Genomic DNA, 25,836 nt, shown 5'->3' with positions numbered 1-25,836 from the left:
TCAACCCACGAGTTTTTCTCACTTGTGCTCTTCCAATTCTCTCCCCCATCCCACCGGGGCGGGGGGGGGGAGTGAGCGAGCAGCTGTGTGGTGCTCAGTTGCCAACTGAGGTTAAACCATGACAGTACTATATATAAATAATAAATAAATATATATAAATTTAATACAGATTGAAGAAGTAAATTTAAAGGTGCTTAAGTAATAGGTTAATTAGGCAATAGTTTGTAGTTTATTAATGAACTATGAACCAAATAAGATGATTTAGTAGTTAAAGGGCAATGAAGGGACTATTCTTCAAAATTGTTCCCAAAATATCATCCTAATATTTGCTATGCATCTTATTTCTCCCAAGTATATAAACATGAAATACAAAAATGCTGTTAAAAGTATTGACTCATTTTGACTAACATAGTCAAATAAGATTTAGTATTTTGATAGTGAGCAATGGTGAAGTACTAACTATAATTACACCGTCTCAGATGCCTTACATTGAACACAAACAGGATTCAAATGGATCCAGAGACACGGAGTTGCTTTGGTACTGTTCCCCACATTTTTTAAGAAAGTACATGCCAAGTAACAGATAACCGACCTAGAAGCATTGTCTTAACAGTACAATTATCCAAGTTCTACTCTACATGGGTTTCTTAATTTTGAGTACATTTTGCACATTTCCAGTATCCCCCCAATAATGCAACAACGTACTATTTCTGCAAAAGCTAGATCCAGTGAAAATCTTGATGAGACAGGCTTGGTGGTAAAGAACTCCAATTTATCAGTGTTAAATATATTTGGACATTCCACAACCATCTCAATTAGAGTTTCCATATTAAATAGAAAAAAGAAGATGAATCATCCTGAACACACTCACTGTGAATGCACAAACAGATGTGCAGTAGCTGTGATAGACTTGTGACACACTGAACGTAAACTAGTCAATGCATTCAAATAATTTAGAGGAAAGAAGACATCAAAACTGGGGAAAATAAAACAGGCTAAAAGAAACAGCTCTGAAATTTTAATAAAACAGAGACTTTGAATAAAAATGATTGTCTAAAAGAAGAGTACATAGAGTAACATTAAAAAAAAAATGTAAAGGTGAAGAAATAACGTGAGGTATCTGGCACACACTTGAAAAAGAGGTGGGCAAGGGATTGTTGCCATATCCATAAATACCTTTAACGGTTCAGCAAAAAGATGCATTGCTATCTGTGAAAGTGCCTTTTCTGAAATCCCCCATTTTCAGTGTTCCATAATTTTAAACCCTGCTGTGACCCGTGAAGTTTCCTGGAATCTTATTTATAAATTTAGTTGCAGGTACAGTAGATAACTTTTTTTTCACACCTATTTTTCATTATTAGCATTCTGTCTCCTCTATGTCTGCACCTAAAACCAACCTAAATATTTCCTTAGAAGATGGTATTTAACAGGATGCAAGTCATATATTAGTTTTGTAAGAACACACACACATTTTCTAGTACTCCAGCCACAAAAAGCACCTACCTCCAAGACCTGTTTCCAATCTCCTGCAGAACACCTTTTCCAGAATCATAAATGCACTATTCTGGAAGGAAAGACCAGGAAGGTGACGACAGGGTGTTGCCTTTTATGTGAGAGAGGAGTTGGAATGCATGGAGCTATGTTTTGGGGTAGGTGATCAGTCAAGAACTTAGGGTCAGGATTAGCAGGCAGACGCAGCAATGTCCGCTATGCCTGCTATAGACCAGACAGTCTACAGGAAAATGATGTAGATGAGGTCTTCTTCAGACAACAGGAAGAAGCCTCACATTCACAGGCCCTGGTCCTCATGAGGGACGTTATCCACCCCAGTATTTGCTGGAGAGACAACACAGCAGGGCACAAGCAATCCAGGAGATTCCTGGAGCACATTGATAACAACTTCCTAACACAGGTGACTGAGGAGCAATCTCTAAGGCACTCTGTTGGACCTGATACTTAAAAACATGGAAGGACTGTCTGGGGATGTGAAGATCAGTGGCAACCTGCCTCGGTTGCAGTGACCATGAGATGGTGGAGTTCAGGGGAGGGGAAGGAGCAGGGCAAAAAGCAGGATCACAACACTGGACTTCAGGAGAGAAGACTTTGGTCTCTTTGGGGGTCTGCTTGGAAGAATCCCATGGGATACCACCCTAGAAAGAGGGCTCTAATAGAGCTGGTTGCTATTCAGGGATTATCTCCTCTAAGCTCAAGAATGGTCCATCGTGACAAGCAGGAAATCAAGCAAAGGCAGCAGGAGGCCTGCATGGATGAACAAGAAGCTCCTCACTAAACTCTATCATAAAAAGGAAGCATACAGGAGGTGGAAGCAGGAGCAGGTGACCCAGGAGGAACACAGAGCTGCTTTCCAAGCATGTAGGGATAGGGTTAGGAAAACCAAAGCCCACCTGTTTTTTTTTTTAATTTGGCTAGGGAAGTGAAGGGCTACAAGAAAGGACTCCACAAGTGTGTTAACAGCTGAAGGAAGACTGGGGAAAATGTGAACCTGCTGCTGCTGAGTGGGGCAGGTGCCCTAGTGACAAAGGACATGAAAAATGCCTTCTTTGCCTCAGGTTTTACTGGTAGGACTGGCCTTCAGGAATCCCAGGCCCCTGAAACCCAAGGTGCCCTAGTGAAAGAGGACATGAAAAATGCCTTCTTTGCCTCAGGTTTTACTGGTAGGACTGGCCTTCAGGAATCAGGCCCCTCTGAAACCCAAGGGAAAGTCTGGAGCAAGGAAGACTTATTCAACCCTCAGTGGAAGACAATCAGGTTAGGGAACACTAAAACAAAGCGGACTTAAACAAGTCCATGGTGCCTTAATAGGATGAAGCCACAAGCGCTGAGGGAGCTGACTGATGTCATTGTGAGGCCACTGTCAATTATCTTCAAAAGATCGTGGCGATCAAGGGATGTTCCCAAGGACCGGAAGAAAGCAAACGTCATGCCTGTCCTCAAGAAGGGCAGGAAAGAGGATGTGGGGAACTACAGGCCCATCAGCCTCACCTCAGTCCCCAGGAAGGTGATGGAGCAACTGATCCTAGAAACCATTTCCAGACACATGAAATACAAGAAGGTGTATAGTCATCATGGATTTACAAAGGGAAAATAATGCTTAACCAACCTGACAGCCTTCTATGATAAGAGTGGTGGATGTTGTTTATCTCTACTTTAGCAAGGCTTTTGACACTGTCTCCCATAACATCCTTATAGACAAGCTCACAAAGTATGGGTTAGATAAGTGGACAGTGAGGTGGACTTCAAACCAGCTGAATGCCTGTATCCAGAGGGCTATGATCAGTGGCAGAAAGTCTACCTGGTGACAAGTGGTGTACTCCATGGGTCAATACTGGGGCCAATTCTGTCTAACCTCTTCTTTATAACCTGGATGACGGGGCAGAATACACGCTCAGCAAGTTTACAGATAATACAAAACCGGGTGGAGTTAGTGATACACCTGATCACCCTGCCATTCAGTGGGTCCTTGACAGGCTACAGTTTAACAAAGGGAAACGCTAAGTCCTGCACCTGGGCAGGAATAACCCCATGCACCAGTACACACTGAGGGTCAAATGGCAGGAAAGCAGTTTTGCAAAGAACCTGTGTGGCAATGGTGGACAATTAGTCCACTAGTGTATTGACTACACCACTCAGCTTGGTGTCAGCCACAAACTTGCTGAGGGTGTACTCAATCCCACTATGTCATTAATTAAGATATTACATTGGTCTTGGTCCTAGTACGGACCCTTGAGGGGCAACCACTTGTTACCGGTGTCCATTTGGACATCGAGCTGTTGACTGTAACTCTTTGGATACAGCCATCCAGCCAATTCCTTATCCACCTAATAGTCCATCCATCAAATCCGTATCTCTCCAATTTAGAGGCAAGAATGTTGTGGGAAACTGTATCTCAAGAGGTCCCTTCCAACTGCAATGATTCTGTGAATGAAATAAATGTTTTAGATGGAATTTTTCTACTTTATCACAATTATTTTTAGAACAGTATTTTTCAAACTAAGAACTGATATACAGGGGAAGCAAAGAGCTCACTATAAAGCATCATAGCAAAAATATAACATTGACATAATTGTCAAATACCATCAGATGTTTTCTGTGAGCCACTAACCTTTTGACTGATATTTATTAATTAAACAAAGTAGCACTGAGCTTTCATATGTGCTTTACTGCTAACGTTGCAATCAAAAGCAGCAGTCAGTCACAGCTATACACTGGATATTATTTACTCCAGGCCAAAATTCTGAATCAACTGTAAGTCTCCAGTTTCCATTAAGAAATACAAGACATTTTCAAACTGGAGAGATTTATGAAGATTCTTATGTGAATTAGTTAATCAATTCCCATTTAAAATCCCAGCTAGATTATATTAAAATTGCCTACATTATTTCTAGTGTCCATGTGTGGCAAAACTGAAATAGTCATTAAACTGGTTCAACACAGCTAGTATGCAAGCATAGAAGCAGTTATGTTTAACCTACCTCAATAGTTGAGAAACAGAAATAGGAAAGACAGCAAAACAGTATGGTATTTTTACTTTTTACACGATCCAGATATGTCAAGTCATCCCTAAATCTCCAGAGCCAGCTCAAGAGAAAATCTGTTTCACAACCTTTGGTTGAGTCCATACTTTCAACCTCCTTCCCCAATCTGAACTGAACTTAAAGTGAAATTATTTAAAATCTAATTGAAACTGTAGCACAAAACAGGCTACAGCTATGCTTTTTTTTTTGCTATAAGCATTCTTATACATTATCACTTTTCAGTAAAGAAAAACAGTAACTTTTCTCTTAAATTCATATAGAGATGTTTGGGGGGAAAAAAAAAATCTCAGAAAAGCATAAATATTTTCTTCCTTTCAATTACCAAGTTCACAGATTTGTTGTAATAAACACATCAAAGTATACTTAGCTTGCAAACAGAAGTAAATCTGTCAGCCCCTGCTTCATCAGTTTCTCTGGAATGGAGGTAACCTTTGCAGTCAAAATGATACAAAATTAATTTCAAAGGTGAACTGCAGTTTGAAGAAAGAGCATGATTATTCATGCTGTACTTTATTTTAGGTTCAGTATAATGGCAACAGACAAATTCTTGGATGTTATTTTCCATCACTATCATTATTTTTTTTCCCTCAAGAGCTATCCACCCAAATAGAAAAATTGGTTTCTTTATCAAAACAGGATAAAGATGTATCTGTTTGCATGGGGGTACACTATATTTACTACAGTATTAACACACAGAGAATGCTTCCTCCAGAGAAAGTTATATCTTCCAATACGGGATACAAAATTTATTCATCATATGACCAACTAGCATTAGGAAACATGACAATTTCACCCTGTTACTTCAACCACAAGTGCTTCCAAGAGCTTGTTTTGCTAGGCATCCAACTGCAAGATTGCTTCTTGAAATTACTTTAGGAAATGAATGTTCATACGAGGCGAGGATTGCCTATGTACATTAAAAGCACAACACAGGGGTCTTCCAGAACAGGAAGCTTTCTCTCTGGGATCATCTGTGTTCATTCCAAATAGGCAAACTTCGACACCTTTCTATTGTCAACATGAACAGGCCTATTATTCAAGGAAGATGTGTATTTCAGATTTCTCTCATGTGTCCTCAGGTTTCAGCCACTGAGACTCCTCACAATATGGACAGCTGATGGATCACATATTGTACGTCTAGCGCTGGCTAGAAATGGACAGCATTCCTGAATCAGCAACAAAACAGAGGCTGGGGAAGTTAGACAGCCCAGTTTGCTGTTCTCTCAAATGTTGGGAAGTACCCATATTAAAGGCAAAATTATACTCCCTAGTTGTCAACACTGGGTAAGAAAGGAAGAGGTAAAGGCAGATGGAAGGCACAGAGGGCTGAGTTCATCCATTAGGTAAGCAAGGTCAGGAACAAGTGGGGAAATAGAAGAAGGAATAAAAACAGAGGAGGAGGAGGGGGCAAAAATCCAACGATGCAGGGAACTGGGAAGGAAGAGGTGCCTTAGGAAAGGCACAAACCAGAAGAGTTACCCCTAACTCGCAGTCATCTGTGCCCTATGCGCACCAGCCATTCTGTGTCCAGATCAGTGCCACATGGCATCACCGTTATAGGAAAAGGTCCCTTAGAAGAAGTATTAGCCCTTGGACAAGATCACATTGGGAGTAGCCAGGAGAGGTGATATCTACGATTAACTTCCCACTCTTCAATACCTATTAGTACCTTCTATTCACTTTTAACTGCTGTCCTCCTCCCCTTCTTGGAACACCACTGAACTTTCAGCCCTCAAAACCACAAGTCTCCAAAGCTGCTTTACCCTTCTCCGCAACTAACAACCCTACTTACTTCTGGAACATCATCTGCCATCATTGCAAAACTGAATTTTGCCATCATCAAGACAAAACTAGTTACATTGTTTCTTGTTCCTGGAATTGCAAAAATGTAATGCCAACTCTCCAAGAGAAATTCTTTTCATTATAGGAAGTTCAGCACATAACCACTAGAGCTAGTATTTACTTATTCAGGCATTTATTTCATTAATATTGAGATTAGTACGACATTGTTTGAATCTAAAATCAAAGATTTTAATACACATTATGAAATATTGTGAGGCTTAATTCAATTCTGAAAGCAAGAAACTCGAAGTGTGGTGGTGGGGCAACAGTTAGGACATATCATTTTAAATACTAAAAGAAAGAGGAAAAAAAATCAAAAGGATCCATACACAAAATCAGGCATCATCACATTAAGCCACATTATTTAACATTCCTTTTTCAACATCTTATGAATACAAGCAAATTTTAAATGTAGTAGGTGCAATTTTTGAGATTCATATTATGTTCAGTCCTAAATTATAAGTACATCAAAATCACTGTTTGTACAATTCTGCTTAATTTAAAGGCAAAATTGTATGATGAATCTAGCATTAACATAAAATTTTAATTCTTATATACCTTAAAGTATTTTAAGGTTTTTAAGCACCATCTCCAAAAACAAGGGGACAGACACAATGAAGTATGCATTCTATTTTATATGAATGTGTGTGATATATGGGTCCAATATATAAAAACACCAAAATTAACAGGCAATATTAATCAGAATAAAAATAAACTCATCCCTCAGAATTAGGAGGGAAGAAACTAGCCCAAAATCTCAAGTTTACCTTTTCCTGTCTTTAGTAACTGTACTTTTCCTCATAATTTGGAGCTTTATAATTTAATGTGACATTTGCACAGGTACTCAAATGAAAAACTCCCCAAACATCAACAGTTACAGAAACAAATAAACAAAACAACATCTAATACCAGCAATGATTGTACTTAGGTTACCAAGCCATTTAATCCCAGTAAGGTGTTACTCTATGACTTAGTGAAGTTTCTTTGGATCATTACGTACTGATCTGTCAATGTTTTCTTCAGTATAAGCTTCCTCTCCTACCTTTCTAAAACGTCATTTAAACAGGGAGTCTATTTGGCCTGCTTTTTTACACACAAAAATATAATTCAAAATGAAATTATAGTATTAAGCTAATTCATTTTTAATCATGACTTCTTGCAACAACAGGAATACTGCTAAATAAAATAAGCACACTGAAGTCACTTTTTCAATAAAAATTTAAAAGACAGTTCCTAAAAAAAGGTGGAACAGAAACAAAGGATTCCAAAAGAAAAAATTTTTGGTGCTTTCAAAATAACTAGAGATTTGTTAAATTAGAAGAATAGATGTCAGTTGCCAATAGAAAAAAGAATCTATTTCGGAAAGAAGGATCGCACCACATCAACTATATTGTTCTTTAAAAAAACCAGCCTGTTTAACTTCCAGAAAGGGTTGATGATGGGAAAAAAAATGTGTATAACCGCAAATAGAATTTTCCATCAGCAATGCAGTATTACTGCAAATGCGACTGTGTGGCAAATCAAAGAAATGGCACGGGAAAAGTATGATCCAGTTCTTAGTGAATCATCAAAAACAGTTGTCTGTAGATAGACCAAACATCAGAAGTCTTATCAGCTAAACAATCTGTCCAAAGAATTAAGTTCCTACTCAGAGCACTAGAAGCCAGGCACTATTTTCCCTTCTCAAATTAAATGTTCCCTCTCCGATTAGCAAATAAGAGAACATCACCTACTAAACAGGAGTATTCATTTTGCTATTGATGGTTTTACACTATATTACAAATTGGGGTCTGGTAGTTTTAAAATGCAGCATTTATTCATTTCTACAACATATTGCAATGGGGCTGCAGCAAAATTTTAGATTTATAGGATTAAAATGGCCACTAATTCTGCATTATAGTCAAAAACATGTATTACCTGCTAGCACTAAATGTCTTGAAAATATGCAGCACCTCACATTTAGAGAAGAGCTGAGGTGTTAAAAGTTGAGATGAATATATGTATGACTATGTGATCAAAAAAAGGGAAAAAATAAGACTGACATACCGACAAAAAAAGAGATCAGACATACATTTGCACCTGTTTCCTTCCTGTCTAAATAAGCAAGGAATTATAAGGCTAAAATTGCATTTATGCAACTTTATGGTTGCAACACTGCATACAAGTCAAGAAAACTAAAATTACACTTCCCACAGCAATTTTAACTCAGCTATATTTTGTATGCAAAGAAGTTAGAATTACAGTGTGTTATTCTGCCTCTTAAATACTACAAACACCAAAGCGGGAATGTGGGAATCATAACTCTAATTTTACCAGCTTGTATGAATTCAATATCTCAAAGAGACCATTGCATTAAATATCCAAACAATTCTATAATACTAGTTAATAGCAATTTGTTTATTCTCTTTATAAACCCACTGCTGCCCCTTTACTGTCTCTGGTTGTTGCAGTAACATATGGAAACAGCATTAAGAATGTGAAAATACTACACGCTCTGTTCAGTCTTGATTTTTTTAAAGCTAATTTTATTTAGATGAAACACAGAACTTTTCTCTTTTACACAAGCATAGATGTGGCAACACTCCATTGTCTTCCATTGGTTAACTGCTAACACTATACCAAAGACTTGGAATTCTGCCCTCCCCCAATTAGGAGCAGTGATTATCACTCCCCTTCAATTCTTCCATTTTCAGTGCTACCAAATTAAGTATAAGGCTTTTTTCACACCTACGATGAAGAAAGTTTGTGACTGGTCCAGAACACAATTCACTTCAGCATGCTAACCCAACTCAGAAAACATCTGTAATATGCTTTATGTTCCTACCTGGTCTTTCAAAATACGTTTTTTGTATCAAAAAAGCCTGAAAGCATATTTTATTGAAACAATTTTGTGACAACAAAACTGTGGTAACATAACTGTCACCCTTGACTGAGGCAGAAATCAATAGGAAAAGATAAAGAATTACTGGCTTAGTTGACAAAGATTAATGAAATCTTCTCTCAGAAGTAAGCACAGTAACTTCACAAAAAACTAAAAGAGTCTAATCTAAATAGCACCTTGTTAAAGATCTGACTAACTGACTGGCTCTATTACCTCCAAACCAGCTTTTGAGAATTCCCTATGTCACAAGTGCCGAAGTCAGTTAATTAGTAAATATAAAGGTGCATGAAATAATGCATGTTCATGTAAAAAGCAGTTAGAACCATCTCATGAGGCATTTGTTTTACATATCATACTCAAATATTAACATAGAAATTTCATTTAAGAGGAATTAAGTCAATGCACACCTACAGCTTGGGATGCCAGAATCGGTTCAGTTGGAAGTCTTATCCTGAGAGTTCCCAAAGCTATGCCAGAGTTACCACTATAGTCTGCTTTTAAGCTTTTCAAGTCAACAACACTAATAACCAGCTGTTTCTACTGGAAAAAGAAATGCTAGCGAGACAGACATCTGTACTGTGTAGCTGCCAGATTTACTCAGTGTGTGGCCACAGGTGTTGACCCTAGTGTTGTAGGAGCCAAAGGAGAAAGACAAAAGGAATTGGCATTAAAAGCCGTACTAACAGAAGACATCCAACATTCAAGTTTCGTGAAAGTAATTTTAACTGTCAGCTCTTAGAAGCATGACTCACTTTTCTCCTCTGATTTGATTATGGCTATATCCAGAAGACAACAAGAGGAAGTACATGAGTTTTTCTACAAAGTAAGTTGAAGGTTATGACCCTTTCATTGTCATTCTTGAAAACTGTAGTACCTGTAGTACCAAAGAGGTATGATACAGACAGACTGATACTTGCAAACCTCACTAACATTTGTACTACTTAAATACTTCTGCTTGAAGAGCATTATGAAAGTATTAAAAAATAAAATCCACTAATTCTGTTGTCAAGAGTTCATGATGATCATTAACTTTAGCCAGTATGATACTCCATAGATCAGAAGGTTTTTAAGCAAAACTTGTTTTTATAACATAGCTAAGCAAACATTTCTTTCATTGAGTAGGATGTTACACACATAAACAAGAAAAAAAAAAGATTAGATGATTATATTACCGTAAGTTCTAGGAAGTACTGCAGCCAGGAATTCACTACAAATTACTACAGCAACCCTTAAGTACAAATGGGAAACAATGCAGTAGAGACTTAAAAACCATCCACAGCAGCAAAAGAATTAAGTGAAGCTGAATTACCAACAAGAAACTTTTTAAATGTTGTAAGTCTATAATATTTAGTTTGTCCTGCTACAACACTGGACAAAGACTGAAATCTTCAATGAAAAGTTTGTCTTGTATGTGAGACTTCACACGTGTATTTAATGAACAATGTTGATTTTTGCAATGGAAGCAATTTTAATTCCATTGTCTAGCATCTAATTACACTTCACAGATGTTTATTATGCAACACAAACTATTCCATATTCTAGTCAGCTAATACTTTACAAATAATTGGCCATAGCTACTCTAGAACACGCTAAGTCATACTGTTAAACACACATCTACTGTGCAAAGTGGTTTTCTTTTTCTGTTCTATGAAACAGATCATAATACGGATGAGTGATCTGAGTTACAATAACGTACTTATGCAAGTGGACTATTAAACCTATATTCTCACTAATGTCAAAAGTCAGGCTCTGATCTAAAGACCTTAGAAACTCTTTAAATTCAAAAGGCTTTGAAGCAGGCCTGTAGATACTTAACAGAATATTTATTGGACATAAATATACTCTATACAAACCCCTCCTGAAAAAAAGTAAGATATTACAAGAAAGAAGTTACCTGGAGTGTCTTGTAATGATCTTGATGTGAAATTACGTTTTCTTTTTTTTCCTTCAAGAAATCCATTTCTAGAATACTATGTTTTTCCAGTAAATATTCTAATTCCTATAAAGTTGACAAAATAAAATATGTGAAGTTACAAACATTTGCAAATTGTGAAAATACAGATTCAGTTAATCATTCCAACTAATTTCATTTCTGAAGACTATGACATTTGCTATCATAATATACACAGAGATAAAGGGCTGTGCAAGAAAACTCTGATTGCAGTCTTTGATTTTAATACCTTATACTTCTTAAAAATATTGTCTCAATTTAAAGGCAGGTCCTATAAGAAGTGGCTAAGGTCACTGGGTTTGTCTAGTTTGGGGAAAAGGAGGCTGAGGGGCGACCTCATTGCTCTCTACAGCTTCCTGAGGACGGGAAGTGGAGAGAGAGGTGCTGATCTCTTCTCCCTGGGATCCAGTGACAGGACGTGGGGGAATGGATCAAAGCTGTGTCAGGGGAGGTTCAGACTTGACGTTAGGGAACATTTCTTTACTGAGAGGGTGGTCAAAGCCCGGAACAGGCTTCCTAGAGAGGTGGTCAATGCCCCAAGCCTGTCAGTGTTTAAAAGGCGTTTGGACAATGCCCTTAATAATTTGCTTTAACTTTTGGTCAACCCTGATATGCTCAGGCAGTTGGACCAGATGACTGTTGTAGGTCCCTTCCAACTGGAACTATTCTATTCTAATTATTTCCATATTTTTAATAGCTTGTTCTGTCTTTCTGCATTTGAAAAGCAGCATATTAAATGTACTTTTAGCAAATGGTTTCACTAAAAAGGCAGAAATGCCATTACATACAGCCCTAATATCTCTACCTACATCTCCAAAATGAATTTTAAAATATTCTGAGATCGTGCAGACAGCCAGTCTAGAAGCCTGCCCAACATGAACCAACAGACAGGAAGGAGAATGACACTACTGACAAACTTCAAAATTATTTGCTATAGAAAGAGCTAAAGGTTTTTATTTTTTCTTAAAGCAGCTGTTGCTCCTACCAAACTCATTCCTACTATACATAAGCTGCTGGCACCCTTTCAGTTGCTCAAGAACAACTATTTCTGCAGCCATGCAGGAAGCTAGCATAGAAACAAATGACCTGCCAGATCACTGTACAGCTATTCAAACAAAGGCACAACTGAGAGGGTCATAAGGAGGACAGAAAGAGCAGGTCTGCTTAGTTCAATCCTGGATGAAATTGGACGAAATAATAAAAACAGTTCTTGAGATTCAAAGTCATTGATTCAACTGTAGAGACAGAAACTATTTGTGCAACACTTCTTCAATTCAGAGCCTAGCTCTCAACCTATCTCCTCTTATAGTCTACATTCATGCTTCCCTTCCAGCCCTCCTCTACACACTTAATTCATAGAAAAATCAATCCATTCCAGACCTCCTCATCTTTGACTCTAGTTACTCATCCTCATTTTCATTTCCAACAAGCCATTTCCTTCTTCTCTAGCACACCTTGATAGCTATCAAGGAACAGTATTAAGAATAGTAGGAATTAAACTTACTCTCCAATGCCTCAGTGACCTTTTGCTAACTCAGACACATAACTACAGGCATAGGCCTGCTTGGTACTCTATCATATTCAGGTCAGAAGGAATATGAAGAATTTAGTTACCAGAGCTCCCAGAAAAAGTGTTATGTTCATAAAGATAGCCAAAGGCACTTTCAACTTCAGTGACCACACACTCACTCCCAAAACATGGGGGAACCACTACACCTTCTAACCACGTGGCTCCATGCTAAGAAAACTTGTCTTCCCCCCCCCCCCCTTTTTTTTCCCCCACTCCAGGAAAAAAGTATTTTTTTCCTGAAACTTTAGAAAAATTCAGCCTAAAATAGACACCAGACATGAAGAAAAAAAAATGTATTTTGGCTAAATTTGGCCAATTTCTCTGGAATTTGGCTAATTTCTACAAAAAATACATTGCAAATCTCTGCCAGCTCCAGCTATATCTAAATCCTATATAAATGCCAAACATTTTCATTAAAAAACTATTCATACCTTTTTAATTTTTAATTTTTCTTCTTCAGCAGTGCAAAGCTTGATTTCTAGGTTTGCAACAGCTTGTTGAAGGTAGCTCTTTGGTTCATTTGTTCTCTGTGTCTCAGCATCAACCAAAGCAATGGTTGATGTAACTGAAGTCTTGTCTTCAGTTACATTCAGAGAGGCAACTGCAATATCTGCTTGAATCTAATTCATACAAGAAACAAAACAGTAAAGGAAATGGTAAAGGGAATTTAACATTCCAGTCAAGTCAAATTTCATTTCCAGATGACATTACAGAACTTAAGAACTGTAAATAGTAAGGTTACTTTTTTGAAACCACACTTCTCTGAAATTGGCCATTCACACTCTCATATGTAGGGTGTGCTAGCCAAAAAGAAAGCTCCAACAATGGAATAGCAGCTAGTAATTCTAGACGGATTCACATCAATCCTTCTGATCTCCTTGACTGCTTTTCAAGAATGCTTTAGGAGAAGGCTTTAAGAAGGAGGATGGCACAGATACCTCAGTTTCCAATGAGGTCAAAATACTCAAAAGAGGTGAAAAGAGACAGAAGGGAAACTGAATCATCGGTCTCAAAGCATCAGGCTTACAGGGAAATAAGCTCTCCTTGGATTAGTCACTCCACTTTTTCACCCAATACAGACTGCAAACAGTAGCCATGGAAAGGGAATACAAATTTTTTTGTGTTAAAATAAATAGCTCATCTTGAGGCTAGACCAACAGAATAAGAGTAATTGGGACATGTCTAAAACATTTAGTTAATGCCATTTCAGTGAACCGTAGAAGTACAAAAACTGAAATGGAGGCTTCTAGAATACACAACCCAAAACAGATGAAACACTGATAATAAGCCCATATTCTCAGAAAAGCACAAAAATAAAGTAGGTGAGGTTTAAAATATTTTGTGGTATAATCAACAAAAGCCTAAACTTTTTTTTCCTCCTTTAAAAAAAAAAGGCAAAAACTTGTTTATATCACAGCAAAGGAACTTCAAAGGAAAAAGCGGTAAATTAATTTCAGCTGCCACATTTTCAACAACAATTTGAAAGCCAGGGGCACTTGAGATTTGGGGAGGGGTGGTGAAAGGAACATCTCAATGTGTTTATTAAGAGAGGTTTGACTGATCTGATTTAATCCATTCCCTTAGCACCTTTTATTCCAAACAGACACTCAAATAATAGATTGATTTTTCAATAAATAAGTATCTCTTGAAGGATTCAAAGAAGAAACAAACAAAAATAGCTGAGATCTTGACTGTACGTGGATACATAAGATCCAGTAGATAAAACAGCCAGAAAGAAAACTGCAGTTTGTGCTCTGAATTCCCCTTCTGTAAGAAGCGAAGAGAACCTAGATGTGCTAATTCTACTTCTGAGTACTACTCAAGATTAGAGCCTGCCACTGCCAAAAATTGTGATGTTGGAATCTGAAAATTTGAAGTTTTTTTAACATGAAACCTCAAGAGGCTCTGGAGACACAATTATAGCAGAATACAGTTCTCCTAACATCCTCCTCTAACAGGTGTAAGAATATTTTATTATAGTTTTATGCCCACCATTTCACTTTAGCTTTATCCAAAAGTGCAAAGTCTGATCTCCATTTCAAAATAATGTTAAAGGACCTCCTCTCAACTCCCCTTCTCCCTTTAGTAACACTTGCTAATGTTGTATTCTTTAGTTTTAATTATTTCCTGCATTAAAGAGAGAGTTTATAGAACCACGGGTCTGTCAGTAGCTGATCAGAACAAGATGAGAAAGACTGAAACATGGCCTACAACTAGAATTTGCACACATAATTATCCAGAAGTAGCAAAGTGTATTTCTTATTTTTAGTAAGATTACCTAACCTATTTTAAAAAATATACCTAAGCCTCAGTATTCTGGAATATCCAAAGTGCTCTTTCCAGAGAGCACACAAGCTAAAGTTGCTGGCCTAGCTCAAACAAGAAAGGATACAGGTTATTCACATTTCACCGTTAGCCAATATCAAAAACGGTAGGATCTGTTGCGGCTGAAGAAAAGCATATTTGATCATCCTGCCAGTAATAGAAATTTATTTACCAAAACATTGTCAGAGAGGGAGATGAAGAGCTTTAAACACAGAAAATGACCCTGGCTGGCATCAGTCAGAGAAGCAGCAAACACTCCCCCCTCTCAAGAAAAAAACCCACAGCTTTTGGATTTCTAAGAAAATTTCTTAGGTATTATCTGCATCTGGGCACATCTCTTCTTCACTTTTTGTAGGGTTTCCCCAGAACATTAGGCTGGGAACAAATACAAAACAGTAACTAATTCATTACTAAGACTGAACTATTGGAGCTGTACTAGCCACAGTCTTTCTGGAAGTATGAACATATAGATGCTGCTCAAAGGAAAAACAGTAACAGTCAGTTTAATCAAAACAAGTATTTTTTACAAGTTGTACCATGCTTTTAAATGGTCAGATTATGGAAGTCTGACTGAATCGTGAAATTCAACTTTCACCATGAGTAGCCCTAGGACTTGATGAGACTACCTGAAGAATAATAAACCAAGTAAATGCTGGAAATGGGAGGGTCGCAAACTAGCTCAAAATATTGATTACTTCAGAGAAACACAAGAGCACTTTCTAATTCAAGTATATACTACTATGCATCCTGAAACAAGGAACTTTACAATCAATAAACTTGTTCAAATACATGTCACTACAATCAATGGCAATAAAAATTCACTTGGGAGGGTAAATCTATTTAATTCTCATCCACAGCAATCTTGCATTCTTGTGCTAATCTCCAGGCAGAAATTCTTCTCCCTCCCTTGCTCACCTAATTGTTTAGTTAAAAACTAAACACTTTCACCCCCAAAAAAGAAGGTAAGACCAGTTCTCAGCAGTATTGCAGCCACAAGGAGAGATCAAGATCACACAACTAGGACCGCGTCAGATCAAAAAAAAAAGTTAAAAATAAACTTTAAAAGTAATGGGGGGAAAAATAAAGTAAAATATAATAAAATAAAAAATAAAACTGAAATTAATTATAATTAAGTAAAAATTAAACGTTAATTCTCTAATCCTAAAGCCACTTGAGAAAACATACAAGTATGACATATATGTCCAGCCATAATCTTTACAGCTTTAACAATAACATTTTTTTTAGAGAACCTTCCTGCTATTGTTTCCTACTTTCATGCCTAGCATTATCAGCATGCCTTTAACTTTTCAAAGCTCTTTTACACACTCACCTCTCTTGCAGACCATACCAAAGTAGTATGGTGTATCCCAGTTATAGGATTTAAACATAATTTAAAAATTATTTTACTTCAAAGTCTGTATCACAGAAATCCAAGGACCACCTTTTGCTCTTAAAAGGCAATTCAATCTAAATTTGCACGGAAAAGGTACAAAGCTAAGACATTCAATACATCAAGTTCCCATACTGAAACACAAAAATTGTGGTTTTACCTGTTCTTCAAGAACAGCTGGGTTTATAACATTGTTGGCTGTTTGAATAGCTGTTGCCGCGTTATCGGTTGATAAAGTGAATGAGTCAGAAGGAACCAGGCAGGAAGAAGGCATAGAATGCTCCAGAAGAACATCGGGAGATATATGGACTTCAGATACTAATGCAAGAAATAGAACAGAAAATTCACACACAATATGAAGAAGCATTCAAAAATTACTTCTGTTTCTGAAATCTATACCTAGCAAAACCCATCACAGTAGCAACAAGTATAGTCATACTAATGTAAGGTTATATACCTCTAACAATCTAATTGCACTGAAGAATAATTCCATAGAAATTCCTGTATTTTTGAGTACTATCAACTTAAGGATATTCAAAATTGTAGTCACACTAAATTTAGACTTGTAACTTACACAGAGCTTTCACAAGACAACTGCCATCAAAAGCAGCAGTTTTAACTTTTGTCTCTTTCCACTCACATAACCTTTCAGCTTCAGCATGATCTTTAATCAATTTAAGTTAACCATAAAACCGTACTTACAGTTTCCTAAGTTTTATAAATTTTAATGATAAAAAAATCCTCAACTGTCTTAGAAGACATATACAAACAGCTTACCCAGACACGTGATAAAGGCAGTTTTACATTTTATAAGAGATCAAAAGATAACAAAGTAAATAACTCTCTAGCTAATAAAAGTTAAGTGTAATTAATTCTGGAGAGACACCTCTTCCATAGCAATTTCCAGTTATGCCATAGAAATGCTGAACAGTGGATCATCATTACCAACCCGGCACAACAGAAACTTGAGCACTTTTACGAAAGATTCCGACATAAACTAAATAAAAAGAAAGGAGAAGAGAAAGCTTTGCATACACTTTTAATTTAACAGCAAAGTCCTGCAAACTTTGATATGGTCAGCTACATGCATGCCTTTGCAGTAGACAAAAAAGTATATCCAATTGCTTTAGAACAAGCAGCTCACATTATCGTTACAAATCTGGTAAAATGTAAAAGATGCCACTATCCCGGAGCAAGGCTCAGTCTCTCAATACCACTGTTTAATACTGCACAAGTATGCATACATAGTGCAAACAAGTGTATACGTTGGCCTAAAAGCATTCAAAAGGACACACTAATCCTTGAATCCAGGCACTCTGTGTCCCATCTCCTCTACCTCCCAGTTCTGGGATTCAGGCTAATATAGAGGAACATGCAAACCTCATCTAACAAAAAGAAGAAAGAAAATAGACTACGAGAAAGAAAAATATCAGGATGCTAACTGCAACAACAGTAGATTTGGACATGTGGGGGGAAAAAAAGAAAAAAACAACAGCTGAGCATAAAAATGGAAGCTTGGAAGAAAAGCCTAGAGGACAGTACTTCAGCAAACAGAACAGGAACCAGTTTAGGTAACCAGGACAAAATAAAACAGGACTGGGACACAATTGCATCTTTAACAGTTCTCCAGAATTGGAATTGGGACTTTCAAGGCTTCCTTTATGTTCCATAAGACATCTGTGAAACCCACCGAAGAATTCTATTCATCTCTCTCCTACCCTTCCAAATGTCTGCTTACAAAGACAGTTTCCTATAACCATTACCTACTCTGTTAGTTCAAATGACAGATGACAGAGAAGATGACCTTTTTGCTTCTAAGAAAACAGTAAAGTCTCAGTTTTATGCTATCACTTAATACCCTGAATTTCAGTTTGAAATCAATTTCCAACAGATGGAAAGCCAACTAAAATAATGTACCAGGCAATTCTGACTGAGCAGACAGGCTGTTTCTCTGACTAAAACTGTCAACTCACAAGGAAAAACCTAGCATGACACTGATCCTTGTGGTGTTAGCATTCATCCTTTGGTGATGATCACCACAGTGTAGGCATAGTTCCCACATAAATAAATTATCGCAAAAGTAAAAAAAAAGAAACTGAGTCTGAATACAGATGAGGAATGGAGACTCACAGAGATTAAAGCTTAAGATATTAACATATTTTAGGGTATCCAATGCTAGACATAAGACTTCATTTTTCAGATAATAAAGTTTTATGTGGAACCTTCTACAATCAAATTGAGCTTTCAGTTATTTCAGTTATAGTAATGAACGCTTAGCATTTTGAGGGGCAAGAAAAAACAGAAACAAAACCCCCACCTCCTAAGTTGTCAAAAGAAAGCCTAGGAAACGAGGAGCAACAACTGGTGACCACCTCTGAACACTATGGTTTAAAATTATTCAACTAAATACATGACCTTGCAGAAGACAAGAAAAGGCGGCAATTTTCCAAGTTATCATTCAAACACCTTTTTTACAAAGCCTTCTTTTCACTTTCAGCAATGTTAAAGATTCATAAATGAGACTTTCCTACAATTACATGTGCTATGTCTGTAATTCAAGCTCTCTTAATTCATTCCTCTTGTGTATATACTGGTGAAATTGCATTAGCATTTTAGTTCAGCTCAAAATTCGCTTATGAAGACGACCCCTCAATCATTCCTGCTTACCATGCCTTAGTTATCATAATAGAACAGTTTCAGAACCCCTGAAACAAAAACTTGCCTCTGATAAAACTACCTGACTGGACTGGAAAAGCAGTATGTACTCAATTACAGGTATATCAAAAGTCATGTGCTGAAGAAGGTTGAAATAAGATGCAGATATAAGCTATTGCCAGAACTGTAGTTAAAAAAAAATCTGGTAGTTTCTGAACCGTTGACTTCCCAATATTAAGAATATTCTATCATAGGTTTGTATGTAAGAACTGACAAAAAACATGCAGTTTGTTAATAGAAGCAGAGATCAGTAACAGCCCGCAATCTTGCTCACACAAGAAAAATTCTCTATCTCTATCCTAGTAATGAAGCTCAAACAATTATTAAAATCACTGGGGGATCAGAAATTCTGAAAACAAAACCAAGTGGATGAATATGAACTGTTAAATCAACAATCCATGAGTGGTATATAGAAATATACCACTGAAAAAATAAACATGAGTAACATTTACTAATTGGATGTTATTTATATCCAGCAATTAAGAGATGATATGTGAGCAGGGATCTGAGAAAAAAAGACCATATAATAATTCTTTGACATACTTTTGTAGAACATTGCAAACTACTTGCAGCACAGTTCTCCTACATGTACATTTCAGCTGTTAAGAATAAACCCAAGAAACAAGAACTAAGTTTCCATCCTCAACTACCCATGTCTTTGATGATACAATTCAATGACCCTTTAAATTATACTGTATACACTATAAACTGTATCACTGAACATTTTCAGTTAAAAAGTAACATTCAGATAGAAAGTTTAAGACTGCTTTTGTGTGTCCAAATTTCAGTGATCTGCTTAAATCCCACCCCTACATATGGTTGCTCAAGCACAACTATAAGAGACAGGAAACTGTATTCTACAAGGCAGGAATTTCTGTCAACTGTAACGTCAGAGCTAGAACACAGGGATCTACAGCCTGCATAATGCTGAATAAGCAGCTTAGGAAAAGATAAACTGAAAATTACTGTATTTACAGACATCAACCAATTTACTTTTGCCAATACACAGCAAACTAGCACACAACAGAATATGTCAAATGCATTCTAAAATATATAAGTAGCAAACACCTAATAAAAGTAACCTATCATTGTCAGTGGAAACACTATCAATAGGAAACACTTGGCTGCTTCTCTACACATACCAGTTTACAGCAGTACATTAACATATAGAGAGGAAGAAAAACCACTTTGATGTGCTTTCAAGATGATTTCCTATAGTTCACAGCAGAAAGCTCTTCCCCACATTGTATTCTTCAAAAGACAAACTATTCTAGAAAATAAGTAATTACATACACTATTACAGCATCTTAAATCTACGGCCATATGAAAATACTAATTTTATTTCCTAACTTCTTATTTAAGTAAAACTTATATACAGCTACCAAAAGTTTACAACACTGCAACCATTTAGTTGAACCTCAGAAACAAATCTTTCAGTATTCAATGACTACACAATGTAAGAAAACCGAGAGCTCATTCCCATCAGTTCTGGTTTGGTGGGGTTTTTTGGGTTTTTTGTTTTGTTTTGTTTTTGTTTGTTTGTTTGTTTAAGAAATTGGTTTCCAGAAAACTGCCAAAATATTCAGTCAATATGACTGTCTTTTAAAGCAGTTTGGCAACGGTAAGGAAACAAGAGAGGAGGTGGTACGTAATCTAATAAACATGCAACAAGACAATCTTTTAACCATTTGTAAATTCTACATAGTCAAATCTGAAAAGTTGTATGACTCATTTTCAAAGCAGCATACCCCAGGTAATGGAAATGTTAGCAAATGAAAAGAGACCATTCCAGAGTTAAATGAGGCTGTATACCATTATCAACAAAGACTTTGAACCCTGTCCAATCATGGCAAGGAATGAAACCAGTTCCCTCCAATCTCCTTAGGGATATATTAGTTTCCTACTACTATTTCCCACCCCTCCACCACACCACCCCTCCAAGTCAAGATGTTCGTTTTCTGCAGAAAACCAAAATTTATTATGAAGAGAAACAACTGAAACAACAGCTGAGGACAGCACCCTTCAAGCCATGCAGATGTCTGCTTAAATGTCTGCACACTAGTACAGATCACCCCATCTCATATTATATAGACTTCAAAGCATCTGTTCTTTCAAAGCTGCAAACAAGACCATCAGAAATACTGAATTCTCAGTTGAAACATGAAAAATAGGCTTTGCATACATGAAAAATAGGCTTTGCATACATACAGTCCATCTGCATTGTTAATGAAAGAATATTAGGACAAGGAGAAAAATCTTCTCCGGTAATTCAGAGGATGTTCTGTTATTCAAGTAGGCATTGAGAATTCTTACAATGAGACCAAACACAAAACTTAGCCAAATTAAACCAAAAGGTAAATCAAGAGCTTCAAAATTATACATGCTACCTCCAGGTCTTCTTATAGAAAGTAAGCATACTGACATGACACAAAGTATAGAAAAGATTCCCAAAAGAACTTAAAAAACAAACAAATAAATAGAGCTCTTCTGATGCACCTTTGCTCCAGGAAGTACACAAATAATGTTTCAGTCAAAAATTAATAAGTAAAAAAACCTTGGATCAATACAGACTGGAGGCCACATATAAAGACTAACAATTTTTCTAATGTACATGGCCAAAGGATCAAAGAAAATTAAAGTGTTACACTGTAAGCAGGCAAACCAACGAAAGTTGGGAATGCGAGATGGCTCCACATTAAGACATGTAAACCTACATGGCTATGCGAGCATTACAGTCAGCAGAGACTGTGTCCATCAATTGTATTGACTAAAAGAAGATACTCGAGCTCACCCTAAAAGCTGAATTCAGCTTTTGGGCATCTGAACAGCTCTCCAGCTCATGGACTGAACTGATTACATGTCCATTAAACAAATGGAGGTCACCTAGGTCATGTAAAACACTGAAATTAAGATTTTTACACGTTAGTGCTAACTTCTATACAGTTGTGTTCTTGTTCCCTACTTCTTTTACTTCCATCGTCTCCCATGGTCCTATATGGTAGCTATAGGCTGTAGCTCTTCTAAATCTCCAAATGAGTTTCAACATGAGACAGCTTCTATCGAATCTACAGCGAATGGATCCAACCTTCCTTTTCTCTGGTGAAGCACCAGGTCAAGTTCTATCCCTACTCAGAGCCTGATTTAAAAAAAAGGAGAAGTGTAAATAACTGAGACTATAAATGATTTCACTAATACTAAGCAAAATATTCAAAATCTATAATAGGAGAACAGGGACTGAAAGCAATAGCAGAAGCCTCATTTCCTCACGAAATGAAGCTAAAAAAAAAAATCTCTACCTCATCCACAATTAACACTACCATGAATCTGGTCTCACCTAACACTTGTGAACAAAATCATTCTGAATCTGCACAGCTTGTATTAGAAACACCTGCACTTCCAACCCATTCCCAGATGGGAATTCTATCTTAATTTCACTGAAAAAGCATCTCTCACCCTGTTTTGTCTTTTTTTTTTTTTAAACAACTTTTGTTTTACTTAGAACAATCCACAGCAGATAGATTCATGAGGCTCCACCTCAGCCAAAACAGTCCTTCTTTGGTGAACACCTGCTTGGTTTTTCCATCTGCTCCATTACATGAGCTCCTTCTGATGTCCAGAGAATTCCTGCCAAAATGAAACACTGACACATCATGTAGAGACCCAGATCCTGTTCCTACTCTTCACTAAAAGCAACAGACACGTTATTTATAACCTTAGAAAAGCAGAGATAACACCAGTATCTGTTGACATGCAAACACAGTACTAAATTTCAAGATCCTCCTTACAGGCATAAAGGTACACAACCTGGCACCTGCAGAAGTGCAAGAAAATTGACAGTTTGCGCATCTCTTCTTCAGGAAGAAAAAAAACAACCAACCAAAAAAAGTAGGCACTTCAATAGTCCCGTACACACTTACTGAATTGCAAACTAAAATCACTCTTAAATCTTTATTTTTATTGAGTTGCATAACAATGTGTTTCTACCGCTAAGCTTCTAAAGAAGAAACAAAGCAAAACTGACTTACAAATAATTATTTCTTTCATTGAAGTATCTTGCGTCTCAGTTGCAAGGAGCATTCTAGAGTCTAAAATACTTGAGAGTTACTTTCTTAAATAAAAAAGCGTATCAAGTTACCCCCACTAACATCTCTGAAGTTAATAACACCACATTCACAGTTAGATTTGGCCACCGTATTAAAAAAATAGCTCAGTTTAAATATTAATATTAATGTTCAATAAATGAAATTATTTGAGAACAGCATAACTACTACATTTTTTTCCTCAAAAATGTTAGTTTATGAATCCAAAGAGCAAAACCCCCTGAAAAGTGTCTTACAATAACAAATCAAGAAAAGATGATGAGTTTTCTGGCCAGCCATAATAATTAATATAGTCAGCTTCTTTGAATCCCTTCTGGGAACCAGGTGGACTAATGATAAGGCACTAGAATATTCCATAATTTATTTTAGAGTTCTTAAAAACTTAAATTTTTGTTTTCAGTTCTGAACAGTATTTAAGTCTGAGGCTTAAACATAGGACTTAGTACTCCATTACTGTTCTTAGAGAGATGTCATCTTTCCGAAGAACAACTTTTTGTTCCCAAAGTGTTTTGCTTTTTTTTTTAAAATACATTTTCCTCTTTTTCAACTGTACCAATACATTTACTGAATCCAAGCTAAGAAATCACTGATGTTTGAGTAGTTCCCTCACATTTCTCCAAAGCCCAGACATTGAGCATACAGTAGTGATTCTTTTTAGTACTTCCCCATATTAAGTCTGGAGAGAAGAAAGAAAATCCATTACCTATATAATGACACTAAGTAAGGACTACTTGTTTCTAACTCAGTTCAACAATCAGAAGGAATAGACCCAATACAACAGGCGGTTCTTCGGACTTTGCTAACAGTAGTAGCAAAGACATGTAGGTAACAGGACTGCACAAATGCACGTTATTTTTCTTTCACTACTTGCTCATTCCTTCATACTCATAATGCATACTTTCTCACAGAGCTAAGGTCTTCAGACCAGCCCTACTTTCTATTTCCATGTTTATACAGCACACGGTATGATGGATTCTAATTCAAACTTGCAACCCTGAGAGAGAAAAAAATAAATTTGTTCTCACTTTTACCATTTAGAATAAAACCAGTGTTTTCCTATTAGATGACACTGCTAGAGAAGCCTAACAGAAAGAGGTGCATACTCTCTGGTAATTGTCCTGGTGGAAGGAGAAAAAAATGGTATAATATTTCTGCTGTACAAATTCTTATTTTTCTCCCTTTCTGAACCAGCAACCACAATTAATAAACATTTTCTGATTTGAAGCACTGCATAGAAAAGACTATTTGCACATACCAATAAACATTTTATCATACTGTAAGTCTACTGAAAAAGTTAAATCAACATTCAAAAAAATAGCAAGAAGCCAAAGACAAATTTCAAGGGCAAAATTGCTCACTGATCAACACTGGGGCCTTAGAAATAATTTCCGATTTCTTCTTGCACACTGAGAAATACTGCAACAGGTTTCAGTGTTTTGTTTTATAACTTTTTATATTTTAAACATCAGATATGCAGGAAATTGATGAGATTAATAACGTACTCATCCTCTATAAAATTCACCGAATCCTGGGTGTATATAATGGTATCACACTCCAAATTTATCAAAATAATCTCAATAGCACCATAATACATTTGAATTTCTGACATTTTTCAGCAAACCTTACTGACTGACAAATTTCTAGGGTAAGACAAGAACAACTTATATATAAATAACATTGGGCAGACAATTCAGTTATTTCTCTTACTAAAAACAAAAACTTACAAGTCTGCCTAACAAGCATTTTGATTGATCCTATTAAAATCTTGCCTCTTGCGATAAGTTAATTTATTCACAGCAACATTTGCATGAAAAAGTCATGTGACAATTTTACAGTAATAAAATATTCTGAATGCAAGGGTTTGTCTTTAATTTTGAAATACTTAAAATACCTTGGTATAACCTACCCTAAGACTTCTGTATCACTTACAAATCATACAAAAAAGTTCCGTGTTACTTACGACTCATTTAAATTCTACACACCTTATTGGATTTAAATTAGACTTCATGGGATAAATCCAATATAGCTGTGCCGTGTCTAATTTAATTAAACACATTCAAATATGCTAATGAATTCAAGCAGTATTTATGAAGAACAGTCAAAGTGACAAGATGAATAATAAAGTTATTTGGGAAAATATAGTTTTCTTATTATTTGTTTTCCTTTAAATTATACTGTGATGGATGAAAGCCAGTAGTGCCAGAAATAAATAAATAAAAATATTTGAAGATGATGATTTATGGAGAGGTCATATTGAGACAAATTCCTGTCTTATTTTTAAAACTATAATTAGTTGTCTGCTGGTTTTGGCTGGGGTAGAGTTAATTTTCTTCATAGTAGCTAGTACGGGGCTGTGTTTTGGATTTGTGCTGGAAACAGTGTTGATAACACAGGGATGTTTTCATTACTGCTGAGCAGTGCTGACACAGAGTCCAGGCCTTTTCTGCTTCTCACACCACCCCACCAGCGACTAGGCTGGGCGTGCACAAGAAGCTGGGAGGGGACA

General features: G+C 36.6%; 1 protein-coding gene across 3 annotated transcripts in view; it reads right to left on the bottom strand.

The window, feature by feature from the left end:
- Positions 1-25,836, bottom strand: part of CCDC91 (coiled-coil domain containing 91) — a 173,765-nt gene that overhangs the window by 116,860 nt on the left and 31,069 nt on the right. For all 3 annotated transcript variants that reach the window (XM_009288497.2, XM_009288496.1, XM_009288498.1), the window contains exons 4-6: positions 16,676-16,833; positions 13,232-13,420; positions 11,174-11,278 (exon numbers count right to left, since the gene is read on the bottom strand). In XM_009288497.2, coding sequence (XP_009286772.1) covers positions 11,174-11,278; positions 13,232-13,420; positions 16,676-16,833 — 452 coding nt within the window. The remainder of the gene's footprint in view (positions 1-11,173; positions 11,279-13,231; positions 13,421-16,675; positions 16,834-25,836) is intronic.

Source organism: Aptenodytes forsteri, unplaced genomic scaffold, assembly GCF_000699145.1.
Source record: "Aptenodytes forsteri isolate BGI_AS27 unplaced genomic scaffold, ASM69914v1 Scaffold73, whole genome shotgun sequence".
Taxonomy (NCBI): Eukaryota; Metazoa; Chordata; class Aves; order Sphenisciformes; family Spheniscidae; genus Aptenodytes; species Aptenodytes forsteri.
This window is presented reverse-complemented; position numbering and strand designations above follow the sequence as displayed.